This window comes from Schistocerca nitens, chromosome 2 (genome assembly GCF_023898315.1).
Source record: "Schistocerca nitens isolate TAMUIC-IGC-003100 chromosome 2, iqSchNite1.1, whole genome shotgun sequence".
In the NCBI taxonomy this organism is placed as follows: domain Eukaryota; kingdom Metazoa; phylum Arthropoda; class Insecta; order Orthoptera; family Acrididae; genus Schistocerca; species Schistocerca nitens.
Window position 1 is genome coordinate 728393732 of NC_064615.1, and position 13143 is coordinate 728406874.

General features: G+C 39.1%; 1 protein-coding gene across 1 annotated transcript in view; it reads right to left on the reverse strand.

Moving 5' to 3' along the window:
- Positions 1–823: 823 nt before the first annotated feature.
- Positions 824–13143, reverse strand: part of LOC126236929 (uncharacterized) — a 405481-nt gene continuing 393161 nt past the window's right edge. Inside the window, exon 4 of the mRNA XM_049946607.1 lies at positions 824–1322. Coding sequence (XP_049802564.1) covers positions 1141–1322 — 182 coding nt within the window. The 3' untranslated portion in view covers positions 824–1140. The remainder of the gene's footprint in view (positions 1323–13143) is intronic.

Consider the following 13143-nt stretch of genomic DNA (forward strand, 5'->3'; position numbering starts at 1 on the left):
TCCATATATGACTATTGCAAGTATAGAGAAATCTGCCCCTGATGGAAGAGGTTTCATTTGAATAATTAAATAAACAAATAAGTGAGGATCAGCCATAAAGTGCTGCAGCAGCCACTGGTTCAACACAACTTGAGGTGAGAAGTCAACAGGAGGTAGCCCTTACAGACCTGGTGGATGACAGGTGTTCCCAAATTATTTTCCACACAATACATTGTGGGACAATCTTTTACATAAAGCTGAGTGTTGACTGAAATCACCTCATCCATGTAAGCAAGCACCTACTTCTTCAAAGTCAAAGATCCATACACTTTGTTATTTTCCATGGTTGTTGTAATGTATTACCACTTGTCATGCTTTCCTTGACCAATGAAACAATCTTTGGAACATGATGAATGTGACCAACATGGGTACTTAGCCCAATGCACTGTCACTCCCCTACAGTTTACATTTATTTATCTGTACATGAAATCATATCTACTAATTCTATAATTGGGTTCAATATCATTCCATTAAGGCTAATTGACTGTACACCTCAACTTACAAACACAGGCTGCAGTCCTACAGACCTTAACGTCTGGACTGGCGTGGTGAGTATATAAATCATGCTATCTGCAGTTCAGAGTGCAGTTCTAGTCCCCACACATTACAGTATGTTGTATACCTACATTTTATTTCTAGGATTATGATCTTTAATGTAATTGCAGCTGCATTTTCTGTAAAAAAAATTATAAAACACAAGTAAAAATTTTTTAGAAGCTTTGTTATTAGTTATCAATGTATAAAAAGATGTGACAATAAAGTCAACCAGCTATTTGCTGAGGAATCAAAAACTGCTGGTTATAATTTCCAACACTGGAAAGTAACTTTCACAGTAACTTTGAAAATATCCTACATTCTACAGAGCCACTGACACAAGTAGCCTCAACTAAATGTAGCCATAATTTATCAAGATGGTGAAAGTAACAATCTTTTATTACACTGACTTTTTGCATACTGTAACATATCTTATTAATTGGATTAGTTCTTCATCTATACCTTTCTTCCTTTTTCACATTCAGTATTTGTTATGTTATTTACAATTTCTGTGAAAAATTCCAGAATTGTGACAAAACTGGAATTGGTGATTTTCATGAAACTGCTTCACACACCAGGCTTCTGTGTCACGGTTTTACATTTATTTTTTGAGTTATGTAGATATGATTTTCTGAAAATATCTTTGTATATCATAGTGGAAATGTGCTGGTCTTTGCATGAACGACCTGGTCTCCCAAACAGCCATGAGCCATAAATTACATCCTCATTTTCACAGGTAAAGCACTCACCTGAAAAGGGATTCACAACATTGAAAGGTAACTGAATAGTTTCAATAAAATCCATTCAAAAAATACTGGAAACAAGTGCAGATTGTGAGCTGATTATGTGACAAATATGAAACACTAACTCTGCTAGAACAGTAATATCTCCTTCATTAAGATTCTACGAGGTTGAAAGTGTACTGCAAAATAAAACATTTCTTCTTTGAGACACTACCTGTGTGATGAAGCAAGCTGGGAAATTTTTACTTCCCCTCTTGTTTTGCCAGCTGCCTCCTTAAAATTCATTTTTTCACTTTTTAACTAATTAACATTAACATGTGTGAGTATAATCTGCATTTTCATAAAAGTGGAAGACTCACCCTTCTTAACACCAGATATAATTTTGTGCTTAGTTTTAGGTATGTAATTGATTTTCTAATTTATTTTGACTATTCCGAGTTAGTATCTTTTATTATAGGGTGAAATCAGTATTTATTTTCTAACTTAAATTCTACTGTTGACGTATAAACAAATATGAATTCTATACTAATTATAAACATTTGGAAGATGAACTAATAGTATTCTTAAAGTATTTATTTGGCTCTATTCGAAAACATGTTAGCAAAGTCAGCCCTTAATTAATTCCAAAGTAATTAACAGTTTTGTCAAAAGTATTATTTGCATAACTATATATGTTAATTTCATGATTTAAACAGATAATTCAGCTTAACCCTTGTAGTAGAAGAAACTGCTAAAAAGAACAAATTTTTTGATGTATACAGTTAATCAAATGCATTAAGTTTTAATTATAATTTCTGTAAATTAAACTTTGAATCTTGTGTAGTTTCAACATCTCTTATTGTGAGGATATATAAGGCCCTGAATTTTGGTCCTGAGACAGTCAGTCCACAGCCGAGTTTCATACGAGAAACCTATGTTGGTTAGAACAACAACAATGCTTCAACTTAACTGTGAAATAAGTGTTACACAATTAGGCCATGTGTTAAAACAATGACAGTGTTTGTTCCATACATACCTTTCTATTCTTCAAGAATTGTGAACTTTGTGGTTAGGTTTTTACTGCTCATAGCTGTTCAATAGTAAACTATTGTAGCAGTATGTGGATGTTTGCCTGAAAACTATTAATGAGTCTTATCGAAAGTTAAACAATAGTGCACTGGCCATATTAAATGTGTATATGGGGGGTTGGGAAAAGTGAAAGTAAACAACTGTAAAATGCAGATGTGTACCTGTTGGCTACATCATTTACAGTAGACAGTACTGCACTTCCACCCTTTATTTATTCAGCCAGTACATTGACACCGAGGACAACAAATGAAGAAATAAAGAAGGCAAATGTCGTCACACCTGCCATGTCTTCAGTAATAGTTCAGAGACTGTAGATATGAAACTGAAATGCTAAAGAGGGGCCCTTTGTATTGTTATGAAAAATACATCTGTAAAAAACCATTCAATGGACAAAAATGCTATCATATTTCCCCTCTTTTTTGTTTTAAGATATAATCTGTGTTCTGCAAATATCAGCAGTATCAACAATGAGTAAAATGGGTAAAAGATGTGCTGTGGTAACCCTTTTGGTGGTGATAAAAAACACCTTCAAATGAACTATGATATAAAGCATCAGAAAATGAGTTCTGGAACAATATGTATTAACAGAACATCACAGCCATATATTTTCAAGGAAAAATAAAAAAAAATATACATTATCACTTATTCCTCTTGCAAGAGTCCCCTAAGATAAATTCCGGGAATAGGAATGGAAGTTTTCTGTATTATAATGTTCAGAACTTTATGCTAATTTTTTTTATTTATTTAATGTGGTGGTTTACCTGTGTGTTGAGTAAGATAGTAATTGCTGTTATTTTGCAGTTTACTTTGTAGTTCAATTCATATTTCACAAAGCACTTTTGGTTATAAATATGGATGAAAACTGAGCAGAGTGACTAGTAAAGTAAAGTAAATGAAATAATTAAATAATGCTTTCCTATAATTCTGTTTATGTGAATCCAACAATGGAAAGTCCAGGTTGGAATATCAACAATTATGAAAAGGATAGATTGCTGTTCACCATAAAGATGACACACTGAAATGCAGACAGGGACAACAAAAAGACTGTTACACACTGAGCTTTCAACCAAAGGCTTCTTCAGAAAAGAAGGAAAACACATGCACATTCACATAAGCAGACACATGTCAAACACCCATGTGTTTTCCTTTCTTTTCTGAAGAAGGCGTTAGCTTAAAGCTCAGTGTGAAACAGTACTTTTGTGGTGCCTGTCTGCATCTTGATGGGTCATCTTTATGGTGAGTTGCAATCTATCTGTTTTGACTGATTATTTCATGTGTTTCCCTAACCATCAATCTTACAAAAATGTATTTTATGCGATTTCAAACATCCACATGGTGCTACATGACAGAGGTTGGCATGGTGGCTAGTCAACATCAAGCAGACTTCAGGGCTTGATAACATAAGGGGAGGGGGGGGGGGAGGGGGGAGATGACTTACAGGCACCAAACATGGGCATCAATCATCATAAGCTGTATGAGGCTCCAAGTGTGAATGTTCTAGGCATCCAGATAGATAACAAACTGAGGTGGTGCTAATATGTGGATAAGTTAACAGTTCAATCTCACCTTTTTGCACTTAGGAATCTCTCTTATTGCATTGATCTGAAGACATAATTTCTAGCATCTTTCACTCAATACTGTCCTGTGGTGTAATCTTCTGGGCAATGCAGCTAAGGTCAAAAAGTATTTTTTCTATGGAAGTATGCAACAAACATATTGTGCACCACTGATAACTGAACATCTCAAAGAAGCCTCTCCAGGGGCCTAGGCGTTCTTACCCTGACATGCTAATACATACACTCCTTAATGGTAGTGTTTAATAACAAGAATGACTTTAGGATGTACTGTCTAAACTTTTTTTTATAGTTATCAGTTTTCTGACTGGTTTGATGTGGCCTGCCACGAATTCCTCGCCTGTGCCGCAACCCCTCTTCATCTCAGGGTAACACTTGCAGCTTACGGCCTCAAATATTTGCTGTATGCATTCCACTACAGTTTTTGCCCTCTACAGCTCCCTCTAGTGCCATGGCAGTCATTCCCTGATGTCATAACAGGTGTTCTATCATCCTATCCCTTCTTCTTGTCAGTGTTTTCCACATATTCCTTTCGTCTCCGATTCTGCGTAGAACCTCCTCATTACTTACCTTATCAGTCAACCTAATTTTCAACTGTAGCACCACATCTCAAATGCTTTGATTCTCTTCTGTTCTGGTTTTCCCACAGTCCATGTTATACTACCATATACTCCCATGCTCCAAATGTACATTCTCAGAAATTTCTTTCTTAAATTAAGGCATATGTTTGATACTAGTAGACTTCTTTTGGACTGGAATGCCCCTTTTGCTACTGCTGTCTTCCTTGCTCCATCTGTCATTGGCTATTTTGCTGTCTAGGTATTAGAATTCCTTAACTTCATCTACTGTGTGACTATCAATCTTGATGTTAAGTTTCTCGCTGTTACTTCTCGTTACTTTTGTATTTCAATTTACTCTCAGTTCATATTCTATACTCAATAGACTGTTCATTCCATTCAACAGACCATGTAATTCTTCTTCACTTTCACTTAGGATAGCAATGTCATCAGCAAATATTATTGTTGATATCCTTTCACCTTGAATTTTTATACCCTTCCTGAACCTTTCTTTTATTTCCATCACTGCTTCTTCAATGTACAAATCGAAAAGTAGGGGCAAAAGACTACGTCTCTGTCTTACACCATTTTTAATCTGATCACTTCATTCTTAGTTATCCACTCTTATTATTCCCTCTTGGCTCTTGTACATACTGCATATTACACATCTCTCCCTATAACTTACCCCTATTTTTCTCACAAGTTTGAACATCTTGCACCATTTTACATTGTCAAACGCTTTTTTCAGATCACCAAATCCTATGAATGTGTCTTGATTTTTCTTTAGTCTTGCTTCCATTATCAACTGCAACATCAGAATTGCCTCTTTGGTGCATTTACCTTTCCTAAAACCAAACTGATTGTCATCTAACAGATTCTCAATTTTCTTTTCCATTCTTCTGTATATTATTTTTGTCAGCAACTTGGATGCATGAGCTGTCAAGCTTATTGTGCAATAATTCTAGCATCTGTCAGCTTTTGCAGTCTTTGGAATTGTGTGGCTGTTATTTTTCCAAAAGCCAGATGGTATGTCGCCAGACTCATACATTCTACACACCAACATGAATAGCCATTTTGTTGCTACCTCCCCCTATGATTTTATAAATTCTGATGGAATCTTGTTTATCCATTCTGTCTTATTTGATCTTAAATCCTCCAAAGATCTTTTAAATTCTGATTCTAATACTGGATCCCCTATCTCTTCTAAATTGACTCCTGTTTCTTCTTCTATCACATCAGAGTAAACTTCCCACCCAGAGAGGCCTTCAATGTACTCTTTCCACGTATCCACTCTCCTCTCTGCATTTAACAGTGGAATTCCCATTGCACTCTTAATGTTACTACCCTTGCTTTTAATTTCACCGAAGGTTGTTTTGACTTTTCTATATGCTGAGAGAGTCCTGACCATCATTTCTTTTTCAATTTCTTTTTCGATTTCTTCACATTTTTCAAGCAGCCATTTTCTCTTAGCTTCCCTGCACTTCCTATTTATTTCATTCCTCAGTGTCGCATATTTCTGTGTTCCTGAATGTCTATTAATATTTTTGTCCTTTCTTCTTTCATCAATCAACTGAAGTATTTTTTATGTTACCTATGGTTTCTTTGCAGTTATCTTCATTGCACCTACATTTTTCTTTCAAACTTCTGTGACTGCCATTTTTAGAGACATCGGTTCCTCTTCGACTGTACTGTATACTGAGCTATTTCTTATTGCTGCATCTATAGCCTTAGAGAACTTCAAGCATATTTCATTGTTCCTTAGTACTTCTGTATCCCACTTCTTTGTGTATTGATTCTTCCTGACTAATCTCTTAAACTTTAGCCTACTCTTCATCAATACTACATTGTGATCTAAGTCTATATCTGCTCCTGGGTATGCCTTACAATCCAGTATATGATTTCAGAATCTCTGTCTGACCGTGATATAATCTAACAGAAATCTTCCCCATCACCTGACATTTTCCAGCTATAGCTCCTCCTCTTATCATTCTTGAACATAGTATTCGCTATTACTAGCTGAAATTTATTAGAAAACTCAATTAGTCTGTCTCCTCTCTCATTCCTTGTCTCAAGCCCATACTCTCCTGTAACCATTTCTTCTACTTCTTCACCTACAATTACATTCCAGTCACTCATGACTTTAGGTTTTCATCTTCCTTTACATACTGCATTACCCTTTCAATATTTTCATATACTTTCTCTAACTCTTCGTCTTCAGCTCATGATGTCAGCATGTATACGTGAACTTATCATCATTGGTGTTGGTTTGCTGTCGATTCTAATGAGAACAGCCCTATCACTGAACTGTTCACAGTGACACACTCTTTGCCCTACCTTCCTATTCACAATGAATCCTGCTCCCATTATACCATTTTCTGCTGCTGCTGATATTATCCTACACTCATATGAGCAGAAATCCTTGTCTTCTTTCCATTTAACTTCACTGACTCCTACTATATCTAGATTGAGCATTTGCATTTACCTTTTCAGATTTTCTAGCTTCCTACCTTATTCAAGCTTCTGACATTCCATGCCCCGACTCATAGGACATTATCCTTTCATTGGTTATTTCATCTTCATCCCGAGGTCACCTCCCCCTTGGCAGTCTCCTCCCAGAGATCTGAATGAGGGACTATTCCAGAATCTTTAGCCAATGTAGAGATCATCATGACACTTTCTTAATTACAGGCCACATGTCTTATGGATATACACTATGTGTCTTTAATGCAGTGGTTTCCATCGCCTTCTGCATCCTCATGCCATAGATTATTGCTGATTCTTTACCTTTATGGGCAGTTTTCCACCCCAAGGACAAGAGAGTGCTCTGAGCCTCTGTCCGCTACTCCATCCTCTTTGACTAGGCCATTGGCAAAATGAGGGTGACTTCTTATGCCAAAAGTCTTCAGCCACCAATGCTGATTATTAATCAAAATTTAAGCAATGGCAGGTTTCCAGCCCTCGAACTCAGGACTAAGGAAAGTGGCATGGTTGATAAGGGCATCTGTTCAAATTCATCATTAATCGATTCACTCAATTTCTTTATTACAGAGGGCAGCTAACCCAGCCCTCTGACTGAACACACTGAGCTACTGAGCCGGCCCCCTAGACCATGGGAGCATTTATTATCTCACCACAATATTAGAAGTAAAAGTAATTTCCATGTAGTCTATGCACCCCTATCTAGGGCTTAGAATGGAGTTTTATACTCTGGCAAACATCAGACAGGAAACAGAAAATCTCCAGTTATTAAAAACAAAATAAAGGGACACCTCATTAGTAACTCCTTCTTCAATTTATTAGCATATTTTGAATCAGGTTTTTTTTTCTTTTTTTTTTTTGCCGTTGGAGGTAGGGACCGATGACTTTGCTATTTGGTCTCCTCCCCTGAATCAACCAACCAACGGAGGAGGAAGAGGAGGAGGAGGAGGAAGAAGAAATTAGTGTTTAATGTCCCATCAACAACAAGGTCATTAGGGATGGAGCGCAAGCTCAGATTAGGGAAGGATTAAAAAGGAAAGCAGCCGTGCCCCATTTTGAAGGAACTGTCCCGGCATTTACCTTAAGTGATTTAGGGAAATGACAGAAAATCTAAAGCGGGAGGCCCACACATGAGTTTCAACTGTTGTCCTCCTGAATGTGAGTCCAGTGTGTTATCCACTGCAATACCCTGCTCAGTTTTGCCAGTAGCTTTACCACAGTGGATACATCAGTTTCCATCAGATCACCAAAGTTAAGTACCACCAGATGTGGCTAGCACTCGGATGGGTGACAATCTGGGTCTGCCATGTGCTGTTGGCAAGCAGGATGAACTCCGCCCTTGTCAACCAATTGAGGAGCTACGCACTGAGAAGCTTCAGGTCATGAAAATTGGCAATGGCTCGCAGAGTAGTGTGCTGACTCCACGGCCTTCCATATCCATGTCTGATGAGCCCTTTGTGCTGAGGGTGACATGGCAGTCAGTCAACAGCATTGGGCCTTCCGGTCTGATCAGATGGAGGTTAATGTTTGCTTTAGGCAAATCTTTACTGTACCAATATATAGACACCCAGTAGTGGTTTTTGTAAAGTTATGTAAATACTTTTAAGTATTAGTTGAAAATAGCAGCTGAGTAGTTAAACAGGAGGGGTAGTGGCTCTTTCTTTTCCCACAAAGTACCTCTTTTTCTCCTTTTATACAGAACATTATAGATTGTATTTCCATTATTATCAGTGTGAGTAGATTGGCATTACTCATAATTTGTTGTTAATATACTTTACAGAAGTACCCAACAATGCCTACTTCTGCTACTGATCTGTTCCCATCTTCATGATGTGATTTATGGAATGAGGTGTGGAAATGAATGAATATTGCCACAAATGGGTTTTCTGAAATAATTGACTAAGGCTTGGAAGCAGTTGGTATCAAAAATCTTGTAACTCTTAAGGAAGATGGAACACAACTGCACTTTCATAGTTACGTGTTTTCTCTTCTGTTCCTTTTTTTTCTTTTCTTTTTTGAGTATGTATTAATTTTGATTAATATAAAGACAGATGTAGTCCACAAATAATGATAGTAAAGGAACTAGGACCTAAGTGCAATGGCATGTGTAATAATGTTGTGACGACTGTCAGATTAGAAATGTCTTTGGTATGTTGAATTACATCCAAAGCAGATGACTATGTGATACAGGTGATGAAGGAAACCTATAATTATAGGTGTAAAAGACAAAAACAAGCTACTAAATGTAAGTTGGAACTGAAATGTATCCTATATTTTTCTGTCTCAGAAAGATTCATGCTATTCAATAATTTCATCACATGTTATAACAGGAATATTGTTACTGATGCTGAAGATATAAGTCAGTGCTTTAGTAATAAAGGAGACCACTCATTGAAAAGCAGAAGCACTGAGTTGTTGATACACACACATAAGAACTTGATAGCTTTTGGAGTTATCCTTTGATGAGCTATAGTAACATACACAAACACTCACACATGCACCACGCGCCTACACATACCTACGGCACTACATGGTGCCAGTTAGTCTGACAGTGCCATCACTATTTTGCAGCAGGTGAACTGGTTTGGCATGGGTAGTGTTTGGTGGGATGGGTAGAGGCAGAGGGAGGCAGGAGGCAGGTAGAGGAGAGGGATTTGTGGGGGAGGGGGGGGGTGACTATCAGCTTGGAGGGAGGCCAGTTTGCCAGCTATGAATGCAGGAGGGAGGAGTGGTAGGTTCATGGGTTGGCATGATCATAGCAGCCAGTGAGAAGTGTCACATGCTGAAGGTTATGAGGGGATGTGAATTGGGAGGAGGTGACAGGATGGAGGAAGGGGAAACTATTGACTGGCGGGTATGGGGGCAGTGGGTTACCTGAGATTGAGGCCAGGATGATTACAGGAACAGAGGCCATGTTGTATGGATAATTCCCATCTGCGTGGTTCAGAGAAGCTGGTGGTTGATGATAAGATCCAGATGGCTTGGGTTGTAAAGCAGCCACTGAAACTGAGCATGTTGTGCTCAGTTGCATGTTGTGACACTGGTAAGCAACCTTGTTCTTGATAACAGATTGGTGGTGGCCATTGATTCTAGTGGAAAGTTGGTTGGTACTTATAAAACCACAAAAATCTGTGCAGTGTCTGCAGCAGAGTTGATAAATGACATGGTTGATTTCATATGTGGCTCGGCCTCTGATGGGATGGGATAAGCCTGTGACAGGATTTGAGTAGGGTGTGCTGAGAGTGTGGTTTGGGTAGATCTTGTACCGTGGTCTGGCACAGGGATATGATTCCTGTGGTGAGTGAGTGGGACTGGGAGTAACATAGAGATAGACTAGGATGTTGTGTAGGTCACACCAGTGACGGAAACCACTTTAAGGAGGGTGGGAAGGATTTTGGGTACGATGTCCCTCATGTTAGGGCAGGATGAGAGATACTCAAAGCCCTGCTGAAGATACGATTCAGTTGTTCCAGTCCATGGACACTGGATGACAAAAGGTGGCACTCCTTTGTAGCCGATTCTTGGGGGTGGTGAGAGGGGTGTGCGAGGATATGGCAGGGGAAGTCTGTTTGTGGACTATGTTTTTTTTTGGGGGGGGGGGGGAGGGGTTTGTCTCTCTGAAGGTCTCTGTGAGGCCTTTAGCATACTGGCAAGGGAGTTCTCGTCACTGCAGGTACAATGTCCATGGGTAGCTGGGCTGTGGGGGAGGGATTTTTTGGTGTGAATGAGATGGCAACTGTGAAAATGCAGGTACTGTTGTTGGTGAGGTGGTTACTAAGGACAGGGGTGTGGCTGGAGCCATCAGCGAGGTGGAGGTCAATGTCCAGGAACGTGGCGTATTGGGTGGAGGAGGAGCAGGTGAAGTGGATGGGAGAAAAGATGTTGAGGTTGTGAAGGAAGCTGTCCACCAGGATGAATGGCCACCACCAAACTATTGTCAAGCATAAAATTGACCATCTAGTGGCACAACATGCAGCTGAGAACAACATGCTCAATTTCAATGTCTGCTTCACAACACATGTCATTTGGATATTTCCGTACACCACTACCTTCTCTTAATTACGCAGATGGGAGTTATCCTTACAATATATCCTACACTCCAATAACCATCCTGGTCTCTAATCTCAGGTAACCCACTGTTCCTGCACGCACCACCCAACAATTTCCCCTTCCTCTAGCCCTTGACCTCCTCCCAATTCACATCATCATATCGTCTTCAGCATGTTCTGCTTCCCACTGACTGCTACAATCATTCCAGCCGATATACATGCCACTTCCCCCAACCACATTCTTAGCTGGCAAACTGCCCTCCCTCTAAGCCACTAGTCATCCATCCTCAGTCCTTCTTCCTCTACCCACCCTCCAAGACTACCTGCAACACATCGCATTGACAACTTTTGGTCTAGTTGGCATTTAGGGGCATAGGTGTGTGTATGTGTATGTGTGTCTGTGAGTGTATTTAATGTTTGTGTATTTTACTCTAGCTCATCAAAGGATAACTCGAGAAGCTGGCAAGTTTTCTCTCTTTTGTGTGTATAACGACAACTCAATGCTTTTGCTTCTCAGTGAGTGGTCGCCTTTAACCTCAAAGTACATTCACATTCAGGACAAAACAGAGCACCTTGAACAACTAGGGATCGGATGTTCATATTCACAGGACATGTACAGTAGTATGTTCTGCAGAAATGATTAGCATTTCAGTCACCTCGCTTCAGCACGTGTTCTTTTGCCTAGTAGGCACAGGGTACGCCATGGGCCCTGATAAATTGTTCCATGCATGACAGTATAGACACATATGAGGTGAAAATGGCATCCTGTGATATATTCATCCATGCTGCATTCATCTGGTTCCAAAGTTCATCTGTGGTGGCTTTATCAGGTCACAGCATTGCACCCATCGTTTCTCCTTATCCGACATTTTTGATTGGCGACAAGTCTGGTGATCTGGCAGGCCAGGGCAGAAGGCTGACATACTGTGAAACCCAGAAGGCACATCTTCATGCAGCAACATAGGGTATTGTCTTGCTGAAAAATGGTGTCTGGGATGTTGTGCAGAAAGTGTATGGCTGCAGGTCACAGGATGTCATTCGTGTAGATCACACTGATCACAGAGCCCTGGAAATGCACCAATTGTGATTTGTGGTTGTACCCAATAGCACCCCACACTATAAGGCCTTGAGTTGGTGCTGCATGTCTGTGTGAACGCACTCACTGTGATGCCACTTCCCGTCTCTGAATCAAACCATATTGCGGTCATCATTTTCAAACAAACTGCCCGTTTCTGAGACAAAAATATCCTTTTAGAATGGGAAGAGTTACCCCAAAATATAATACCATATGACATAAGTGAATGAAAATAAACACAGTAGACTAATTTTCATGTCGAACGATCACTTACTTCAGATACCATTCGAATAGTAAAAATGGTAGCATTAAGTCTTTGAAAAAGATCCTAAATGTGGGCTTTCCATGACAGTTTACTATTTATCTGAATACCTAGAAATTTGAACCGTTCAATTTCACTAACCATATGCCCAATCTGTGAAATTAAAATGTCGGGTTTTGCTGAATTGTGTGTTAGAAACAGTAAAAACTGAGTCTTACTGTGATTTAGCATTAGTTTTATTTTCTACAAGCCATGAACTTAGGTCATGAACTGCACTATTTGCAACCGGGCCAAAGCTGCACACAACATTCTTTACTACAAAGCTAGTGTCTTCAGCAAACAGAAATACTGCCCCCCCCCCCCCCCCCCCACTTGACTGTACCCCACTCAGACACCACATCACAGCCATTCTCAACATAGTGAATAATGACCCTTTGCTGTCTGTTGCTACAGTAAGAGGTGAACCAATTGTGAGCTGCTCCCTGTATTCCATAATGGTCCAACTTCTGGAGAAATATTTTGTGATCAACACAATTAAACGCCTTGGTTAAAAAAAAAAAAAAAAAAAAAAAAAAAAAAAAAAATTGCCCAGCATTGAAAAACTTTTGTTTAACCCGTCCCATTGTCACAGAGAAATGAGAATATAGCATTTTCAGTTGTTAAACGACTTCTAAAGCTGAACTGTACATTTGATGGCAAATTGTGTGATATAAAATTATCAATTATCCTTACATACACAGCCTTTTCAATAACTTTAGCAAACA